General features: G+C 40.5%; 1 protein-coding gene across 6 annotated transcripts in view; it reads right to left on the bottom strand.

The window, feature by feature from the left end:
- KIF13A (kinesin family member 13A) overlaps positions 1 to 22,140 on the bottom strand; it is a 70,598-nt gene extending 48,458 nt beyond the window's left edge. For 4 of the 6 annotated variants that reach the window (XM_081873332.1, XM_081873335.1, XM_081873334.1 and 1 more), the window contains exons 1-8: positions 21,518 to 22,139; positions 20,018 to 20,111; positions 8,057 to 8,069; positions 6,020 to 6,080; positions 4,212 to 4,304; positions 2,447 to 2,627; positions 1,053 to 1,140; positions 308 to 442 (exon numbers count right to left, since the gene is read on the bottom strand). In XM_081873332.1, the coding sequence (XP_081729458.1) occupies positions 308 to 442; positions 1,053 to 1,140; positions 2,447 to 2,627; positions 4,212 to 4,304; positions 6,020 to 6,080; positions 8,057 to 8,069; positions 20,018 to 20,111; positions 21,518 to 21,572 (720 nt within the window). In that variant the 5' untranslated portion in view covers positions 21,573 to 22,139. Of the gene's footprint in view, positions 1 to 307; positions 443 to 1,052; positions 1,141 to 2,446; positions 2,628 to 4,211; positions 4,305 to 6,019; positions 6,081 to 8,056; positions 8,070 to 20,017; positions 20,112 to 21,517 lie in introns of all 6 variants that reach the window. The other 2 variants (XM_081873333.1, XM_081873336.1) reach the window with 1 other exon arrangement.
- Between the last annotated feature and the right edge of the window lie 212 nt (positions 22,141 to 22,352).

Below are 22,352 nucleotides of genomic sequence, written 5' to 3'. Positions count from 1 at the left end.
GCTCTTTGCTGGAATCTGCTTGGCATGGCATCTTAGATCATCCGCCATCGTGTTAGCTTCTCATTTCAGATTAAGGAATACTATTCATATGTGTATCATAGATTTTAATTTGGGACTTAACCATTTTCAGTACATTTCCATTAACATTCTTCTGTACTGTTAATCTGACATCCCTATTTTAAAACACATGTGTCTGGGACTGGGGCATCCCTGAAATCAGTGGGGAGGAATTTACAAGTTCACATACTTAGAATCACATTAGTCACACAATAAAATTTCCAAAGGCCCTTAAACTCAATTCACTTACGCCAGACTGCAGGTCATAAAGGGTCTGAGTTACTATAATATTAAATACAGCATGGGAGCGGCTGCTTTCCTCATTCATGTTGGTTGCTGCAACTGTTCGGGACTTGTTTCCCTCTGACATCAATGATTCAATATCCTGAAGCATAATGAAAACAATGGATGAAACAAAGAATTTATTCTTCCCATTCACAATGTTTCCATTGGCTCAAAGAGTTGATTCACCTAGCATCACTACCTTCTCCATATAAAGCCCAGAGACAATAATTACATCATCCTAATCACAGGTTTACCCCATCCACAAACAGTTTAGAAAACAGAAGGTGCCTTAATTTATCTTCAGCTGATTAATATAATGTAATTGTTAACAGAATAACTGAAATCAGTCAATGGCTTAAAAACTGCTAATATGATTTCCATATTGAATTTCTTTAGAAAGTTCTTTTTTTACTTTAAAATACTCATCAGCCCCGAATACACATAAGGTCTCTCCTTTGAAATGTATTTCTATGCCACCTGTGCTTTTTCTTCAACCAATCTTTAATATTTACTTATGTATTTATTCAATTTTGGGTAAGACAAATTGTTTTCATCATATAAATTGTATATGCATGTGCTTCTTTTCTCAGCTCATAGTGCTCACAGCCTGTAACGAAGCAGTGTGCCATGGCTGCTGTATAAGCTCTGTCCCCGCCCCACCATACCCTAGGAATACTATTAATATCATTAGATATTTGGTTTTTACCTACCTCAAAACTAGTAACAGCGAGTTGAGACAAACCATCTACATATGGGCCCAAAACTTTGTGCTCACGAACTTTGAGGGACTGTCGACTCCTTTGAAAGAAAAAAATTGACTTGTCTAATTTTTACCAACCAACTTCTAAAAAAGCTCATCTGCTTGAAATGTCAAGGGTAATTACCAAGATAATTCTTTAATCAAATAATTTTAAAGAACATTATAAAAAGACTTTTGGTATTTTTCTCCCTATAACTTGTTTTAACCTCTAACTTGCCCTCATCTTCATAGCCTCAATGTGAAAAGATTTAAGAAGAACCTGCTGGAGGACCCATATAGTCCAGCAATCTGTTCTCACGGTGGCACATCAGAAACCTATGGGAAACCCAAAAGCAGAATCTGAACTCAACAGCACTCTCCCCACTTGTGATTTCCAACAAATGGCATACAATTATCCAAGGCTGGGGTAATACTCCCCCTGAAAGTACAAGTTCATAGTCTGAGGGTGCTCCTGGGCCCATCTCTGTCACTAAGAGTCCAAATTACCTAAATGGCTAGGAAGGCCCTTTACCAGCTTCAGTTGGTAAGACAGCTATAGCTATTCTGGATCGGGATAGCCCATCTAACGTAATCCATGCATTGGTAAACTCCAGATTGGATTACTGAAATGCACTCTATTATGTCTCTTCTTACTCACATTTTATCTAGCTCATAAGCCCCAAATTTTAATACACAGGACAATGACAGACTCCCTCCCCCCCCCCAAAAGCATGTTCTCTTATTCATTTCTGCTATTGTACAGATATCCGGCTACCATAATAGCCACACAGCAGTAAAAGTCACTCCCATAGCTCATTTTGTTCACATTCCATGAAGCAAATTCTGAAAACCAGGTTCCTTAATGACCACCAATCATAGATGGTTGGCATTTCACTTTGGTAAATATAGCTCTCTCTAGTAAGAGCAGACAAGTTCACACTACACATGGAAGTGACAGACGATAACCTTATGGGACTGACTGGGTCTGCTTGATGGGTGGTGATGTGCTATTTGAAGCATGCAGATAAAGGGAGCTGAATCTCCTCTTTCCTCCCCCCCCCCACCCACTACTTTTAATTCCAAAGCTGACCCCTCCAAACATTTTTATCTCTACTGAGCTCCGATAGCAGAAGTGAGCCTGGTTGGTGGTGGGGAGAGAACTTCTGGAGGAAAAGGGCTGCAAGTGGGAATGCTGTTGTCAGAAAAGGTTTCGTACAAACTCTGGTCCTTTAAATCACAACCTTCCCACACATCTGAGGCACAGTCACATTTAAAGCAATCATGTATAGTTTGGGTCTCAGTGCACAAAATATACTCTCATTCCTAACCTGTTGTGTTGATCAACATTGAAAACAAGTTCCTTACCCTTTAGGGTCCAGTAAATCTCTGACCTTCTCATTATATATTTCCATATAGGACACTTCAACTTTAAAAGTATGTGAATCATTTTCTTCTGAAGTGATTCTTTGAAACAATGCACAGCAGAGCCGTGGGATCAGACCCAGTTGTTCTGCATTACCCATCATTGAGAAGGATTTTCCAGAGCCTAAAACAGAATATAGAAAAGAAACATGTATTATAAAAGCTCTACTTGCATTTTCAAATTATTTCCTACAAAAAGTGTAGGCAGTTTGCATGTAAGTCAATGGAACATGCAATTAAGGGTTCTCCATGCAATTAAGTATTTGGTTTGGCCTAAGTGCAGGATTTGACCTGGGAAGAGGTCTGTGAGGGGCAGGTTAAGAGGTCCCACCTCTGCCCTACAACATTAGCAGTGGCCTACAGTATAAGGGCTGCTGGAAGCTGCTCTCTCAGCACAGCCCTGCAACCTACAACAGGGATGTTACAGTGAACTATGTCACAGGATTATTATATACTACTCTCAGCCAAATCTGCAATGTGGATAACAATTCTCAGCTTCAGCCCAACAACCAACCTTCCATAGGGGTCTCAGATTATTTGCCTTCAACTGAATCTACTATCAGGTCACACAGCCTGATGTAAGGAGGGTTGCGAAAACATCACAACCACTATTTAAATATATGGCAAAATATTAAGAAATGGGTCCCCAAAGGCATGTTTGGATTAAAGGTCTGAAAAGATCAGAAACTACTGCTCTAGACAATACCATATAAACTACTTAGAGGCTGAACTGCAGCATACAATATGAACTACACTGCAGGACTATCCTAGGCTATTTTTTCCTATCTGCAAACCTCAGGGTTACTCTGAGCATGCTGATGCCTCTTCTTTTGTACAGAGGTGGTACAATTTTGACTCTAGCTCTACAAACACAAGGCAACTCACAATGGCATTAGTGTATATGATGATGACAGTACAGATTGCTTTCTCATCCTCATCTGTCCACCTTATGAATGTCAAATTATTTAGTTTAACTAATATGTTGTGAAAATATATAGATGCTTCTTTTGTGGAAAGCATATGCAAAACAAGTAAAAGAAAAAGCTGACACCTTGTCGTCTGCACATGACTTAACTTTGTGAATTTTCATCAAATGCATGTCTTGCTATATTTAATAGTGTTTAGAGGAATATTTCAAGTAGAGCTCTCAGTTCCTCTGAACTATTTGCAAGTGTACAAAAATGAACATGCAACTGTCCTAGCACAATAATTGGTGCTCTCCTCTTCTGAACTAAGTTCATTAGATTATGCATACACAACCAAAGCATAATGGTTTGAGAAGGCATCTGTATAGTCTCAGATTTCAATGTTGTTATTAAGAACCTGTCTGTATAGAACAGTACTGATCCCACAGTTCAAGATTATCCTTAATGAAACTAGGCTTGTTTTTTCAGATTAAGGATGTGAAGCTTTGTCTGTTTACTGATCATTTGTCTCAAAGTCAGAAAGATCTACAACCAGATCCTGAGTATATTTATATTTATATGTTCAGGTAGATGAACATAGGAAGACAGTCATGAGTGCTATTAGGTTTTGAGTTAAGAGGTATTAAGAGAGAAGTGACTGGGATGTGATGCAAGAGAGAAAATATATGTGGCAAAGGAGAAGTCCAACACTGCACTCAAGGAGAGGTTCGGACTGAAGAAAGGCATTAGTTAAGTGGCACTCCTGGCACAATAAAAAATCCCCACTTGTAAAAACCTCTCACCTGTTTGTCCATAGGCAAAAATGCAAGCATTATACCCCTGAAAAGCCTTCTCAAGAATCCCTTCACCAAGGCACTTGAACACTACTTGTTGACCTGCAAAATTTAATACACAACTGAGAAACCAAAGCCTCAAAATTAAATAAACTAAGTTTTATCACCATAAGCAATTAAAAAAGTGAATAATAAAGCAGTTGTGAAAAACTTTGCTTAGATTGCTTAAATATGACATCTAAATCCATATCTAGTTTTTAACACAATGATTTCCTAACCATATCAAAAGTATCAACGTGATATGCAATTTTTGGCTTGTATCCAATGCATCACTAAGAGTTTCATCGGTGCAAGAATTCCCACTTGCACAATGAGACTTTCCCTTTCTCCTACCCCCATGCACACCCCACATCCTCCCCAAGTCTGCTCCAGGGGTTGAAGCCCCAGAAGAGATTTAAGGGGTATATTGGGGGAGAAGAGGGAGGGGAGGTCCTGTCAGCTGTTGTAGCACTACCAGAACAGCTGCTTCTAAAATATTGATCCACTTGTGAGTCTTATGATATATATAAAATTGTGCTGTTTTGATAACTGTCCCTCTGTCTAAACCAGTATTTTCTTTCTCACATGCGTACAGAAAGTGGATTATGTTTTTAAATTGAATAAAGCTGATGTGTCTACTTAAAACTCTTTTTAAACATTGTGAATTAACAGCACTAATTTGGGCATTCATGAAACATAAAAACTACAATGCCCAAACCATTTTATTATATAACAAAACTAAAATTGACTTCCCTCCAATAACTAGCAACAAGAGAAAGACAGCTTTGAAATATGGGTCTAAAGAAATAAAGGAGAAAGCTTCAGCTTCTAAAAAGCAGGTATTGTCAGCACTTTGAAGTAAGCATTTCAGATGCAGTATTTCTACCATCCAATTAATTTTTTAAGTAATCTGCTTTTAACAGAATCTTTGATGTATTTTAAATGAATATTTCTAATACGATAGTCAGTTTTCTCTTCCCAGTCCTAATGAGAAGGAAATGTAGAAATGAACACAATCTGGATGGTTTCAGTGTTGCTTCATCCTGCTGTTTCTTTATTGTCTAAAGTCATGAGTTCAGTGTGGGTAAACCAAATAGAATAAATATAATTAGAAAATTAAGATGACTACAAGGAAAGGACAGGGTGTGTCGCAGTGAAAGAATACTCAGACATGCACTAATCAACCCACAGTGGGTTTATATACAGGTTATAAAACACTAACAAAATCCAGGGAAACAATGGCTTTTCTGTCAAGTATATAACCAAATCGTGGGTTTAACCACTGAGCCCAGGACTTGCTGATCAGAAGGTTGACGGTTCGAATCCCCACAACGGGGTGAGCTCCCGTTGCTCGGTCCCAGCTCCTGCCAACCTAGCAGTTCGAAAGCACTAAAAAAAAAAAGCTGAAAGTGCAAGGAGATAAATAGGTACCGCTCCGGCGGGAAGATAAACAGCGTTTCCGTGCGCTGTTCTGGTTCACCAGAAGCAGCTTAGTCATGCTGGCCACATGACCCGGAAGCTGTATGCCGACTCCCTCGGCCAATAAAGCGAGATGAGTGCTGCAACCCCAGAGTCGGCCATGACTGGACCTAATAATAGTCAGGGGTCCCTTTACCTTTACCTTTACATAACCAAATCACAATGGACTTAGAACTCATAATAAAATTAATAACTTTGTAAACAGAGAAAGCAGGAAAATGTGGGTTCCATTAAACATGGGGAGGGAAGTAGAATTTTATAAATCATCAGCCAAGCCTTGCAGTAATTACAAATCATACCTGCATATTTTGCAGTATTTGATTCATCCATAGACCAGAAGCAGTAATCAAAGGCAAACACCTGCATATGAATAGAAAAAAGTAAATTAAAAACTATGAAAACTCACACCATTTTGAATAGCAAAAGCAACATTCACAATTTGCAAAAGAAACCATTTATATTCAAATGTCTTTTTAAAAATCCCAGATCTTTCTGATTATTTGCAGTTACCGTAGTTTCTTCTTATATGAGGTACTAACTAACAACTTGTTAGTAGGCTTGGAAAGTGACCAGCAGCAGCAGTAGTAAAAGTAATCCACAGCTAATTGTAGCATGCCATGACATACAAACTGAGCCATTGTGGACCCCTCCCATAGCCTCTGATCATTGACCATGTGGGCTGGGGCGTATGGGAGTTGCAGTCCAAAGTATCTGGAGGGCACTAGGTTGGGGAAGGTTGCAACAAACTAAAGCATGCAATTATATATTTCTTATCATCAGAATTCTGACAGCTGTGCTCATTATATTATGACTACAGTGGTACCTTGGGTTAAGAACTTAATTCGTTCTGGAGGTCCATTCTTAACCTGAAACTGTTCTTAACCTGAAGCACCACTTTAGCTAATGGGGCCTCCTGCTGCTGCCGCACCACTGCAGTGCGATTTCTGTTCTCATCCTGAAGCAAAGTTCTTAACCCGAGGTACTATTTCTGGGTTAGCGGAGTCTGTAACCTGAAGCGTCTGTAACCTGAAGTAACCCAAGGTACAACTGTATTTTGTACATTTTTAACAAACATTTTGTGCTTCTTTCCATATCATTCTCTCTATGCACACTCTTTAAATACATTAAGTGGATAAAATTACTCAAAATTCATGTCAGTTGTGAGGTTCAGGTGTTTATTGTCTAAAGGTCTAACCCATTTCCCATCTTTTCAGGCTGAAAATGTATCAGAGCCGGACATAATGCAGGAAATTGGGCATTAGCTCTCCTGACTACCACTTTTTTAAAACACACAAACATTTTCTTAAATGCAGCTTTGATGGGTTCCAATTTTTATCTGAGTACTGGCTCTAGGAAAATAGTGTTTATTCCTCTGCAGTATTTTCTAAACTAAATTCCCCCAAGCTGCTATTAGCCCTACTAGAGGAAAAATACAGGTATCTATATATTTCTCTTCTAGCAAGACCATTTTAGGTTTTGAAAACTGTACAAAGAGAAGAGTTAAACATTCCTTCTTCCTAAACTCATGCGCCAATAAAAATGGGCAATCCACTTTAAAGCTATTTAGAAAACAAAATTAGTGTCGGGAGATCTGATCATGGATATCCTATATATTGTGTTTGACCCTCAGCTACCATTCTTACATAAAGGAGGATGTGGACATACCATATTTTTCCGTGTATAAGACTAGGGTTTTTTTTACCAAAAAATTAGGTTTGAAATTGGAGCTCATTTTATACACGGGTAGTGCTGAGAGGTGTTTTCTTAATTTTGAGTCCTCAAAAACAGGGGACGTCTTATACATGGGGGTGTCTTATACATGGAAAAATACGGTAGTTACTAAGATTATGTGAACCTGACACTTCCTAGTGGAAGATGGCAATCTGGGATGGAATTCAACATCACACTAAGGTGATAGTTTCATACATTTGAGACACTACTTCCTACACATGCAACCTTGGGTCCCAGATCAACACCACATGTATGTTACCACTGTGTCAATGAAATATGAAATGACCCTCAGTAAAATGCATATAATTCTGTATGTATGCCTGGCAAAGCAGGTCTGCTTAACATGCACCTCAGTCTTATGTGACTGTCAAAAATTCACACTTGAATGTATCAAATTCATATTACAAAGACAGACCAGGGCTGGCAACTTCCAAACTTTTTCTCTGCACCAGGTTGTAGAACAAAATTAGATAGAAATAATGCAGGTTCTAAATCCTATCAGAAAGCAAAGCTATTAAACTGAATGTGGAAAAGCATGCTAGATATTGTGAACAAATTATCTTTATTTTGATAGGGAACAGTATTGTAAAAGATCAGTCACTTACCTTAGGAGACTTTCTGAGGAATGGAAATACAGCAATGGCAGAAAAGGATTGTCAGTATATCATCCACAGATTGGAAAGCATTAAAAAGAAAGGGAATATATGGTTAGTGCCTGAAACTATTAGAACACTCTGTATACACCATAAATTATTCTGGTTGGAAAGATCAGTGAATTCAATATTTAATGACTTAGGAAAGCAATAATTTTTTTTCTTCCAAAAATAATGCATACTAATAAGATTTTAAGAAGAAACACACCTGTACAACTTACAGGAGAGAATGCAATTACAGTATTAATTCAGGAATTCCCCCCTTCATTCCCATGTTGTTGTTTAGTCATTTAGTCATGTCCGACTCTACGTGACCCCATGGACCAGAGCACGCCAGGCTCTCCTGTCTGCCACTGCCTCCCACAGATTGGCACTGCAAAGAACAGTGCTGGAAGGAAGAGGTGGTTTCTGCTTTTCTTTCACTGAGCAAAGTATGATGCTACTGCCCATCAGTTGATGAGCAGTTGGGAGTATGCCTTGTTCAGAACTCCATTTTGCTAAGGAAACTCTGAAAAAAAGTCAGCATTTTAAAATGAAGGCTTTCTTCTCTTACCTCCCCCAGTAGGAAAGGGGACTGAAGGAAAGAAAGAATTCTCCCTTTCATACCCCTCCCATGCTGCTGATTGAAGTGGCCTGCACATGGACCTTCAAAGAGCACTGTTGGGAGGGGGAAATGGTTTCCATCAGATGGAAGCTACTTCTCCCTCTTTGAGCAATTTGCACTCCTCTGGCAGGAAGCACACCTTGTTCTAGCAAACTGGAGCCCACTTTAAGTTCCTGATTGCTCTTTTGAAACCCCACCCTTACCTGCCCCACACCTGACTAAATGTATAACATCAGGTGTAGGGTGGGGGGCAGGGACATGGCTTCCCCAAAATGGCTTTGGAGGCCAAGTGGGAAGGCCTGGTGGACCAGGTTTGCCTGGTGGGTCAGAAGCTCCCATTCTAGTTCTATACTTCCATATGATGTAAGTATCCAGAACTTCCTTCAGCAAGTTCTGGTAGTTCCTGAACAAAATAGTGTTTTTCTATTAGATGGAAGGTAAATTCCATGTTGTTTGATTGGCAGAGACAAAGATACTAATTTTTAATGAAATTTAAAATTATATTAAATATAATTTCCATAGCTCACTTAGGGGACATAAAAATGTAAGTGCTGGATAAATTATTAAGAGCGTTGGGACACCAGGATTCAAATCCCCACTGAGCCATGAAGCTCACTGGGTGACTTTAGGCCAGACACCATCTCTCAGCCTAACCTACCGCTACCTCACAAGGTTGTTGTAGGGATTAACTGAGATGGGGGAAATATGTGCAGCATCTTCAGCTCCTTGCAATAAACCAATAAAATAATATATATATATATTGATGCAGATGTCAATTATCAATCCCCTCTGAGGCTACTAGTTCTTCACATAAGTAATTGCACATAATTAGAGAGCTGCATAAAGGTGAACAACTACACAATCAATTTATGACTTGTATGTACAACATATAAGCAATATTCTTTTGTGGTTTCTAGCTGAGATTGCAACATATTGCAAGCACATTTACTACAGTGTGTCATGCTTTGGTCAGTTTTGATCAAACAGCAGTCAATTTGCTCTGCATGCATCCATTGAGATCTTAGGCAGAACTGGTTTTCTCTCTTTGTACATAAGACTGTGCATGGTAGCTGGCTGAGACTGTTTCAAAAGTATGTGTTGTGACATGTCATGGTACATTTCTACTGTCATTAATACACTGTATTGTGTTCAGCTGATTGGATTACTGGGCTAGTTATCTGTTGGGACTGTTCTATTTACCTTGGTTGTCCTAAGATGCTAGCTAAGATGTTTAACTGAAATGAAATCTATTTAGTTTCATTTTTTTTAAAGTGACTTGTATGTACAAAACTGCCATCACAGAACACACACCACAGGCAGAAGTTTTGTATCACCTCAGAAAAGACACTTAAATTAAGCCAAATCAGCTGAAATATCTAGTGAGATATATGAATGCATGGACCAGCCTTTAATGATATTTCCAGAAACGGTGTTATAACCACAACAGAAGAAATAAACATTCCAAGTCTCATGTTTCCACACAACAATCTCAATTTCCTGAGCGATAATGGAAACAACACTTCATGTGTTATTCTGGATAGACACAGTCATTAGGAATTCTGCACTGACAAAGCAGAAGCATGTGAGAGAACTGCTTGAGATGAGCAAAACTGCTGTTTAGACAACTATTTCAATTACATTCACATTTATAAGCTAAATTAACTTTTACTGGGGGTGGAGTGCCAACAAAGGCTTTGTCTACTATTTGTCTATTCTTATACATTACTGAACATCTGAAATGAGGATCTGAATGAGGAATGTATTCTCTAGTGGGATTAGATATCTATCTATGTAGGAACTATATCTGGATGCAGCCACATAAGGAGCAACCACCATAGGCGCCAACTCAAAGCAGTTCAGACCCCTTCGTCCCCGCAAATGTTTTGGCAGGCTGGGGACTTCCAAAACTGACTGTGTTGAGCCACCTCAGCCTCCATCTCCACACATGAAAGCACAGATAAGGCACCCAATTACACACCTGTCTCCCAGGGTGCCCTCCCTCTGTCCATCCTTCCTGCAACCTTCCGGGGGGGGGGGCAGGCTCCCCAAATATTTTATTCAAGTTGGTGCCACTGACTTCATCATAAAGCATATACTTTTCATGGACAAAATCCCAGTTCCTATATATATAAATCTTAGGCAGCATGATCTAATTCAGTATATGGCTGCCTCATAAGTTCAAATAGCATAGTTAATAGCTTGAAACTCTGAGTAACCATTTTCTATATTTATAAAAGCTTTCCACCAAAAAAGATATGACTACTACAAAACTGAAAATGCTTTCTAGCAGGAACAATGTGAAGCTAATCTAAGGGCAAATCTTCCTGGTATAGTGGCAGCTTCCTGTGTAACTTTGTATAAATCAAGGATGGGTCAATCAAGGTCAACCAGTAGACAGATTATTCTGCCTCAGTGCCTAAAGCCTCTGTTCCCATTGTTATTATTAAACACTGCTCATTTTACACATGCATAGATGTGCATGTGTGTGTGTTGTGAAGCAGTAAACCTGCAAGTTGTGTATGCATGTGGAACTGCTTTCACAATCTTTGAAATAAATATCCCACCTTTATCTCTTTGATGCCTGCTTGGGCATTTCCAATCTCTCTCTCACTTTCAGATTCCTATTTTGGGAATTTGGGGCAAGCAGCTCAGCAGTGGAGGTGTAGAAAGAAAAATGATGTATCTGAACCATGTAAGCAGGTGGGGCTTTCCCAGTGCTGGACCAAATAATAGTCCAAGCAAATGTGCACAGCACTGAATTTGCTAAAAACCAATGGCAGATATCTTAACAGATAATAGAAAGTTTCATGTGTAAAATGTATTGCCCTCTGGTCCCTGTCTCCTCAGTGCTTCTTTCATGTTGCCCTCTGATGCTTCATCTTCTATGTGCTTGCTGTCCTAAGTTCTGTGTCCCTACCTCTCATACTTTCTGCTCTGTTGCCTGAGTTTTGTAAATTATTTGATGGTATGTTAAAGCCTGCAGCCTCAATATATACATTTTATACATATTACTTCAACAGTAGTCTATGTCCTGAGTTCTGTTCTGCATGTGTCTTGAGATCCCTGTGAAGATTTGCTGACATGGTCAATATGCTGAAATATGTGCATAATACCAAATTATACAGGACCAGCTTACCTAAAAGACCATCTGTCCATCTACACATCTAACCAATTCCTACAGTCTGCTAAGGAGGCCCTTTTGATGATGCCACACACTTTATCAAATGGCAAACTATTTTTCTTTTGGCTTTTGCCTGGTCACTATTTCTGTTTGTCACACACAATCAGGCAAGTGCCTAGTTATGCCTGAATTTCATCAGTATTCAGGAAGAACTAATGCCAAGACTAAAGTTGTACCAATGGCAATATACTTCACAACATAGATCACTCTGTTCAGTTGCATACCCAGTGTACAATCCATGAACAGCACAATGCAGATTGCAATGGATAATTTATATACTATTGTCCACTCAATGTGGAATAAGCACATTGGTTCTTATTTACCCAACATCCTTAGTTTCATCCCTCTATATAAAAAGAAGCACATAATTCAGGCTATGAGAGATGGCAGAGATTAAACAAAATCAGCTAAGGAGCTAGATCTTACATACGAAGAAAACCAAAAAAGGCTTCCTATGCATTTCTACAGCAAGCATAAAAATAATCTCCTTCTGGAAAATCCAGAAACAAGCCAAACTACACAAAAACAGAAAGGATAAATAAAAGAGTACAGCTGTACACTTACTAGAGAAGCAAATCCAACTGAAATAAAATGGATTTGGACTCCCAACTAAAAAATGGATAGTACTACATTCCATGTTCGGTTAAGACAAAAGTTCAATTCTACAGCAGCTCTTCTGTTTTTGTTTAGCAAATATCATTTTTTTTCTTGCTCCAGAGTGACTGGTGTGTTGCCTTGACACATATACTAAGAATCTCAACTTTCACAGTAACCCTGAAAGGCAATAAAAAGTCACAGAAACCACCAAAAGAAAAAATCCAGTTGTGGTTTAAAAAAAAAAAAAGAATTTTTGAGATATTATATATGAGGAATTGAAAAAATTGTTTAAGCAAACTTTCATAAAGAAACCAGAAGCTTCCCTCTTAGGCATTTTAGATTCAGATATTTCAAATGAAAAAAGAGAATATTCTTATATGCTACAACAGCAGCAAGAATATTAATTTCCAGAAATTGGAAAGGAGAAGTAGTACAAACAAAAGAGGAATGGCAGGATAATTTTTTTGAATATCTCAAACTGGCAAAAATGATGGAGACAATTAGGAGATAGCCAAACCAAAAGTTCAAAAAGGAGTGGGAAATTTATACAGAATATTTTTTTAAAAAGTGCCTTCAAGTTAAAACCTGGACATGCTTTGATTAATTTTCACAAACCACAATATGGATTATAAGTATAGTATTCAGATAACAGAAGAAATGATGAAATGATTAAAGAAACAGTTTATTAAACAGATAAGACATACCCGCTTTGAGGAAGATGGAAGTCTATTGGGTAAGATAAGGAATTGGGAATTAAGAACATGGTGGCATAAGTTCTTTTGTAAGAACGTATGGATTTATGGATGTATGTATGGTTTTTTGTTTTGTTTTTGTTATTATATTCTTTTTGTTTTTGTGTGTGTGTGTTTGTTAAGTAAGAAAACTAATAAAAAGCATATTTTAAAAAGAAAAAGGAAAAAATCCCACTGTTAACCTTTATTATGTTCATAAAACATGACAGTGCAATCCAAACCACATCTACCCATAAGTAAATCCTACTGAATTATATGGGACTTAATCCCAGGTAAGTAGGGTCAGGATTGCAGCCTGAATTATTACTGTTACACCCAACACTGCCTATGTACTTGTACAATGGACATCACCTTTCTTTCTTTCCTTCCTCTTGCAGCCTTCCGCAATCTGTTCTGAAAAGATTTTGGATATGCATGGGGAAGGAGTCTGCAGGGTGGTCTACACCCATAGTCTTGCTTTGAGTTTTTTCTTTTAAAAACTTTCAGCTCTGATTAATAATTCTGAAACTGGTATTATGCACTAGTTTGGGTTTTTTGTGCAATGAGAACAATACATCTAATAGTTGCAATCATTTTCATCAATTTGTAGAGTACCCCAGAAGACTGATGGCAAACTGCATGAATAGAATAAAAATGTGCAATTGAATTTTTCTTAGTCCCTATTTTCACCCTGCAATGAAAGAAGGCATTTTCTCAATGTTATTTTATGGGTGTATACAGCAGCATGTAGACAGTATAAATATTTATATCTGGTTTCCTTAATATTTTCATCAAAAATGAGTAACAAAGTAACAATTAATGCAAACAATAATCCTGAAGGATTCATAAACTAAAAATGTGTTTTGTAAGACATGAGGATTTTCCAAATGCAGAGGCTCTTGAGCACTAGCAGGAAATTGAAATGAGGCAGGGTTAAATATATATTTAAGCTATGTTTGCTCCAGCCCATTTCTTCCTGGTGAAGGTAGGTGACACTTCATCAAATCTGTGCATTCCTCCATCTCTCTCTATAATAAAAATTAAGTATGTCATAGTGCAGCCACCTTTGCAGGATTTGTAGTGCTGCATTACAATCCTGGATTTGCATGAAGTCCGAGCGAGATAGGGGAACAGAAGTGAAGGAAGGTTGCACAATAACAGTGGCCATAGCATGGAAACAAGAATGGAAAGGCAAGCGGGGGGGGGGGGAGAGATGGTTTAAAACAAAAGTTTGAGTAAAGCAGGAATGGAGGGAAATGAGAGGAAACTGGCAATTTTAAACAATGGCAGAGGTTTAAATAAACTACTATGGAAGGTTTGAGGGCTCCATATCCTGTGATGTACACATATGGGTACATGCTTGCAAAAGAAATATGTATTTTAAATTACTACATTCAATCTGGAACTTCCATGCTTAAGACAATGCATGTTACCAGAAGTGAAATACACTGTGTGAAGAACCTATGGAAAATCTAAGGGCTCCAAATCCTTTAACTCTCTCACATGAAGCAACTGAGGAATGGAGGAGGGAGAAGTTTGAGTATAGCGAGAAGGGAGAAAGCGGCTCTTTCAAACAGTGGCAGGGTAAAGCAGAAGTGGAAAGACAATGAAAGGATTTTTTTTATTAAAAAAATGGTACAGTGTTGAGTAAAGTATGGCTAGAGGAACACAAAAAGGGAAAGTGGCAAAGGTTTGAGTACAGCAAGGCAGACAACAGAAAACCAGGAGAAGGAAGAATGGAATGGAGTAGGAAAAGGGCATTGAATACAAGCTGCCATAATGATTAGGAAAACTCTGCACTGCAACAATCTGTTGCAAATTGCCTTGGTAGAACTATAATTTGCTCACTTATTAATCAACCATTTGATAATACTTTTGAAATTCTGTACACACAAATTTCTGATTACAGTGGAACCTCGTGTTACATACCATCCTCCTTGCAAACACTTCAGGTTACGACTCTGCTAACCCGGAAGTAGATGCTCCCGGTTGCGAACTTTGCCCCGGCAGTGTGGTGGCAGCGGGAGGCACCATTAGCGAAAGTGTGCCTCGGGTTATGAACAGTTTTGGCTTAAGAACAAACCTCTGGAACGAATTAAGTTCGTAACCGGAGGTACCACTGTAGTCCACTTTTCACAAACATGGAGGATGGGAAGTCTTTTCTAAAACAAATTCTGTGACCTGTGATCTTCCTAGAAGGTCACCTGAAAAAATACTCCCACCATGTGAGAGTTGAAAGCCACATCATACTACTGACTTCAAAACCAAAACAGTCCAGTAAATATTATTTTACAGCTTCACTGTGAATATTTGCCTAAGCTTTCAGTACTAAAGATTACACAGCATTCCACAACTAAGAAAGGGGGTGGTCCACTAGAGGTGTATTAACACAAGGGTGGGGAACCTGAAGCCCTTGGCCTTATTTTACACAGATGGGGAGAGCTTGGAGGGAGAGAAGAGGGCAAGATAGGAAGACAAGGTCAAAATGAATGGAGAAGGGAGAGCCCTCTACAAGCAACTGGTTCAAACCTCTGGCAAGAGTCATCTATGCTTTCCCCAGTGGCCCAGTAAATGGGTAGGGATGTAGTCCCCAACAGATTGCCCCTAACATAGAGTTACCAGACGACCCTGGATTTGCAGATCTGTCCCCGGACAAATTCTGTCCCCGGAATGTCCCCAGATTTGCAAATATGTCCCTGGGAAACATGGCAGCAGCAGCCTCAGCAGCCCAGAGCTAGCCTGTTAGCGCAGTTGGCTCTGGCTGGCTTCAGGAGCTGCTTGCTGCCATGGCGCAGGAAAAATGGCGGGCGCCAGGGCAGCGAGCAGCTCCTGAAGCCAGACAGAGCCCACTGCACTACCAGGCTGGCTCCTCCTGGGCAACGGCCACCCGCCCGTGACTCCCAAGCCTCCCCTGATCTGTCAAAACAAAGGGGGAAGGAGATTGGGGAAGGCTCGGGAGTCACTGGCAGATGGCGCGCCGTTTCCCTTTTTTAAAAAACAACAACCTCTGAGCGTTTATGTTTCACAGAGTGCAAAAGAAGGGCTTTGCACCTTTATACAATATGCATGTGTGCTTGGGCCCAGGGTCTTTTGCCTCACCATCCCCACCACTGACTCCCTGTTGCTACTCAGCCAAAAAAAAAAAAATTGTCCCTGGATTCATTGAAAAAAATGTGGTAACCATACCCTAACAGAATGCAGATCACAATGGAAAGAAGGCTCCCCACCCTTGCACTAAAAACTATGAAGTGCTTTATAAATCAAAATCATATGGAGGTGCATATAGCTACTGTAACATTAAAACTTTAATGTATCAGAATTGCTCTTTTCTTCTTTTTTTACTATTTACAGTGCGTACATAACAAGCAGAATGCTAAATTTAAAACTGTTCCACACCTCAAATGATCTGTCTGAACTGCAAGGATAATAATCAGGTATAGGTATAATCATCCCTTCTGTAGCCACATGTGTTAATTATACTAAAAGGTTTCCTAATCTCTCACTAACTACAACATGCTGCATAGTTGTTAACTTTGTAACTAGTTAATGAAAACAAGATTCTTGTTAGTTTTCTATTTGTTTCTAAAGTTTGCAAAATTAATGTAATATTTCATTGGATCAACTTTTGCATGCATAGTCATGAAGATTTTCTATTACACATAAGTAATAAGAAATGGTTTTAACTGGCTTATCACTTGACTGTTTTAATTGATAATGACTTAATCCATTTAATACACTTAATTATTTATTGTGTCATTATTTTCCTTTGCTCTGATATTTGGCCTTGTGTAAATACATAAACCATTTTTAAAGGATTTTGTGCACTCAAGAGCTTGCAGATCCCATTACAACAGAAAAATCTCATTTTCTCATTCAAAAACAACATGAAGAAGTCTTTGTCAGAAGTCTATTCTCATATTTCCAAATCTGTAGAAGGAATGTGTCTAGTTTCTCTGAACAGAAAAAGAGCAGCTGGAAGTTTAATCATTGATATCTACAGACACATTTAAAAAGTATGCATGATACTTAACAAGAACAAGTGAGAGTTCATTCCACTTTGATTTCATATGTATCAGAAACACTACCACAAACCTGTAACCTGAACTCTGAGGTTTTAATAATGCACAGTTTTAGGAGGATAGTCTACTGGAATAGTATCTAGGTCACTAGCTAGAATGAGATTAGTGAAACACTGCTAAAGCAGTTCATAAATGTTTTTTGTCTGTATCTATATATCTCCTACTCACATCAAAGCTTGCACTTCATAAGCTGAACAATAACTTCCACAAGGAAAGGCAATTTTTAAAAGATCAAAATCAGATTTCTTTTTTACAGTTTCCTATAGACAAAGACTGTTGTCAGCTGTTATCCTATCTGCTACCTCACGCAGGTAATATTAAGAGCGCCTGCATAGCTGTTTCTTTCCTGCTGATAATTCCTTTGGATAAAGCAGACAACTGGTAATTGTCTCATTTCACTTGACACTCCATTTAGATAAGTTTCAGTTGAGGCTTTTGCAACAAATACCAACTCCCTGGAGTTGGAACCTTTCCCTCCTAACTTCCTCTAAGGCTTGAAAGAAAAGAACAAACCTCTTCAGCTATTATAAATGCCACTGCTCCGTTTGCATTGTCATTAACAGCCTTTTTGTTCTTTGACGAAAACCAAAATATATTTACTACACAATATATAAAACTATCTTCCTTCTTCACAAAATAAATTATCCATATTAGGACAATCTTTTTCAATGTGTAGGTGGAAAATTGAAGAAGAAAAGTTAGAATCTTAATCCTAAAGGTGGGTGAAATGGGATGCAACAGTTGCAATATCCTGATGGAAGTCCAGAAAGAGGTTCACAGATTCTATACTGTATCTAAATTCTACAGAGTTCTTCCAAAGGCTTCATGGAAAAGGTGGGTTTTCATGAGGGATTTGATGGAAGAAGGGGACTTGTGGATGACATCTGGGAGGTAGCTTCAGACATAAGAAAGGAAGTAAGAGTGGGCATCATGTTTTTTGGGATGCAGCCAGAATACCTTTGGATAACCAAGGGTCACAAGCATGGATTTCTTAGAATGCAAGAACAGAGAGATACAGGGTGTAGGGGAAAAGTTTTCAAGATACATTTACACAGCATCAGAAAGCGGACTGCAGCCAGCACAGGGATTTAAAATAGTTTGTACTGTTTATTGATATACATTATACTTTTAGCATAGACTGTATGCCACTTTGAGAGCTACTTGTAGGTAGAAAATTGATTATTTATAACTTTTATGTATATGGCACACAACAACCAACTATATATAATCCAACATAAAAATACAAAACTGTTGTTTTTAAGGGATTTAATATACTTTCAGATTGTTACTTGACTATCCTTTGGGACAAAGTGATCAATGAATCTAACAAACACATAGGCATACAGCAACACGGGTCAGTTCAGTAATTTTTATCTTGTATGTGCTGCATATGCAAATAATCCCCAGTTCTACTCCAATTTTATTGTCACCAAGCCTTGGTTCTGTGCTGTAGAAGACATAAAGATGACACCAGTCTATCTTAAGACTGGAGACTTCTGTCTACTTGAAATTCTAACATGTCACAAGCTGCACTGGCTGAATCAGTCGTGGCACTTTGTGCTGTTTTAATGGCAAACAGGAGTAAGCCCAGGGCTTTTTTCCACCTGGAACTCACTGGAACTCAGTTCCGGCACCTCTCAGATAGGCGGCACTGCCTTATAAGAGAACATGGGAGGTGTTCATGGTGAGTTCCAGCACCTCTTTTTCTAGAAAAATAGCACTGAGTAAGCCTATCTTTATTGTTTAAAAATGAAATTAACCAAGTATGTAGTTTCATACACCTTTATTTCCTAATGGCAAACTTTAAAATAAATATGCCAAATACATGAATCTGTGCATCAGTTTGCAAGTAAAAGCCCAACACTTAGACAGCTCTTCAACACTATCATATATTCTGCCAACCTTCCTCCGTTCTCAGTAATGAATGCTGCTTCTCAACAAACTGTTTCAGTAGAATAGTACACTGCCACCTATACTATGTGAAACAATGTTTTCCTATTAAAAAGTAATCCCAACACTGAAAGAAGACATTCAGAGTGAACAGATCAACAGATCATACCCACCCACCCAAAAAACACAGACAACACTAACTTTTCCTTCTATGTCTCTTCTGAACAACCTCCCTCCTGGCCCCTTATGAAGAAAAAATCTGATCTATTTTTACAGTCCAGCACATTGGTATTTTGGATATTTTCCAACAATTTTTTTCCAGGCCTTTACAAATAAAAGCCAGATACGATTTAGTTCTTCACTCTTCATTCATTAAAATAAGCAGTCTTAATAACGAATCCAGGAAATACATCTACTCAGCTGTATGTACACTGAAATCAGTAACAATTTTCACTGCTACCGAAGAATCCATAGTATTCTATCATTCCTGAATCCACGAAGAATACTACATTGGGGGAGGGGATGTGCTTTACAAGGTAACTGTACTTAAACCTACAGTGTTTTGATTTCCGACATTCTTAGTAGCTTATTTTACTAGTTTATCCTTACTATTCTACATAGAATCCATAACTACTTTTCATGCAACTCAGCACTCAGCTTGTTGAAGGTTAATTGCAATTCTTCCTTTTTTATATGGTTGTGAATCAGAGAAGGATCACCTTCCAGAACTTTTTCCCATGAGTAGAGACAAGTTACAGAAACAGCTGGTGCTTCCTTAACAAAGGACACAAATCATTTATCTGAATTGAGAATATAGATTTAGATGTTTACCTGTTTTCTCCCTGCTTGTTGTTTGAAGGTGGAGGATGCAGCACAGTTTGATTCCCTTCCATCTCCACAATGCACTTTGTATTCAGCTCCAGCTCTGAAACATCATGCAACTGAGAATTTCAGAATGTTCCCTTACAAAATGATATATACAGCTCATCCCAAGCCAGCAGGGCTTTTCCTGTTTCTTTCTTCTTGTGTCTAGAAAACAACTCCCTTTTGCTGCTAAGAGTGTAGGAAATGGCATGGGCGTTGCTCTCCAAAAAAAATGTGGGGGAGGGAAAAAAGGGGGGGAAAGGACAACCCAAGAGCAAAAAGTTGGAGACCTACAGATTGACAGAGGCTTTCCACCAGTGCCCAGTTTCATTGCCTGGCTTGTATGTTCTCCACATGTTACCCGTGTGAAATTATACAGCCACTGAAAGGGTGGAAAGACGACCACTCTCTTGCTTTCATTAACCACCTATTGTAACAACAGCTGGCAAGTTAAGGCAACCAAGTCACACTGAGCGGTCTTGAAAATGTCCCCCCTCCCAAAAAAGCGACCATGTAAGCCATTTCAGGGCACCATCTCCAAGACTAGGAGATGATAGTGTCAGATCCTCCACTGGAAGTCAGGAAGAGAGAAGAAGATCCACAGCTTTTAGTCAGCTGGGACAGCTCAGTCGGTAGATCATGAGACTCTTAATCTCAGGGTCATGGGTTTGAACCCCACATTGGGCAAAATATTCCTTCATTGCGGGGGGTTGAACCCTTGTGGCCCCTTGCAACTCTGTGATAGGTTGCATAGAAGCCAACTCCTAGGGGCCAAAGTCCGTCTGAAAAAAATCCGGTAACTTTACTTTGGGCACCCCAGTAAAAAAATCTGACACCCCCCCCCTAAGTTTATGGGCATTGCCATTCAAACGGTGCGTGCTGTGTCATGTGATCAATTATGCGGGGCGGGGCTCATCTGCCCCCGCTCCATAAATGTTGGCACCCCTGACAGGTTTGAGAAATCGCCCCAAAGCCAGCCAGCTTTCCCCACCCACCCACCCACCCAGCAAGCGAGCAGACCAGCTCCGAACAGATTTACAAGGAGCCGACAAGGTTTGCCCTCAACTCCACGCCCCTCGCTGCAAGAAAAGGGAGGCTGCGCTCCAGCGAAGAAAACCAAGGGAGCGAATGAGGGATCGGGGCTTCATCCTGCCCGCCGCGGGGCTCACACCCCGAGCTCCCCGCTCCCGAGACTTTCGCCAGGAAGGGCTAGGCAAGAGCTTTGCTCAAGCCAGAGGGGACACCCTTCCCTTTTTTCGCCCCGCCGCCAATCCAAGGGAGAGAAAAAAGTTCAACTCTGCAAACAAGTTGGAGGGGCGGAAGGGAGCGAGGGAGAAAGGTGCTTCTGAGGGGTGAAGACGGGGTTAGTGGGGACCGCTGAGAGGCGAGTGTGAGCCATCTCCGTCCCATTATTATTATTATTATTATTATTATTATTATTATTATTATTATTATTATTATTATTACCTCTCCTGTTCATGGGCCGGACTCTGACGGCCACTTTCACCTTCGTATCCGACATCTTCCCTGGCGGCGGCGGCGGCGGCGGCGGAGGCAGCGCCGGGTGTCCCGTCCCCCTCAGCAGCCAGCCAGCCAGCCAGCCAGCTCCCTCAGGGGTCGCCCTGCCGCTTCGCGACGGAGGGAAGAGAAGCGAGAGCGAGTCTCGCTCGCAGGCGGCGCGCGGCGGAGCCCGCCTCTCCCCTCAGGACCGCGGCGGAGCCTCAAGGCGACGGCCGAGAACCCCGGCGAGGACGGCGAGGCTCCGTCGGCTGGGGAAGCGCGGCGGCGCCGACGTCCATCTCACGCCGGCGGGGAAGCGGCGAGTCGGGAGGAGGCGAACCGGCACCAAGCGGAGAGAGGAGCTTCCCGGGGACGCGGCGGCGGCGGCGGCGGCGGCGTTTCCCTCAGCCTCGCCTGCGCGAAGAGCCCCGCTGCCTTTTCCCACAGCCCCGTGCCTGCTGCTGCTGCTGCTGCCGCCTCCGCCTCCTCCTCCCCATCCCAACCGCCATCTTCCAGCCCCCGCGGCGGCGGCTGCTCCTGCCTTCGTTTCCCTCCCTCTCTCTCTCCTCAGTCTCTGCTGAGATTCCTGGGTCAGGCAGACGGGGCGAGGGCGGGCGAGCGGGGGGGAAGAGGAGGAGGGAAGGGGCGCGTCGGAAACGACGGAGATAGCCGAGCGTCTTCGGCACTGAGGGGATCGGGAGTTGGGTAGCCGGGAGCTAGGCAGGTCCTCCTAACGGTCATGCGCGAGTTCTCTCGGGACCCTCCGCTCGCCAGGAATAGGAATTCGCGACGCGTTCGCGCA

The sequence above is a fragment of the Podarcis erhardii genome (genome assembly GCF_964252035.2).
Source record: "Podarcis erhardii genome assembly, chromosome: 8".
In the NCBI taxonomy this organism is placed as follows: domain Eukaryota; kingdom Metazoa; phylum Chordata; class Lepidosauria; order Squamata; family Lacertidae; genus Podarcis; species Podarcis erhardii.
The sequence above is the reverse complement of the archived record's forward strand: the minus strand, read 5'-3'. Positions and strand labels throughout refer to the sequence as shown.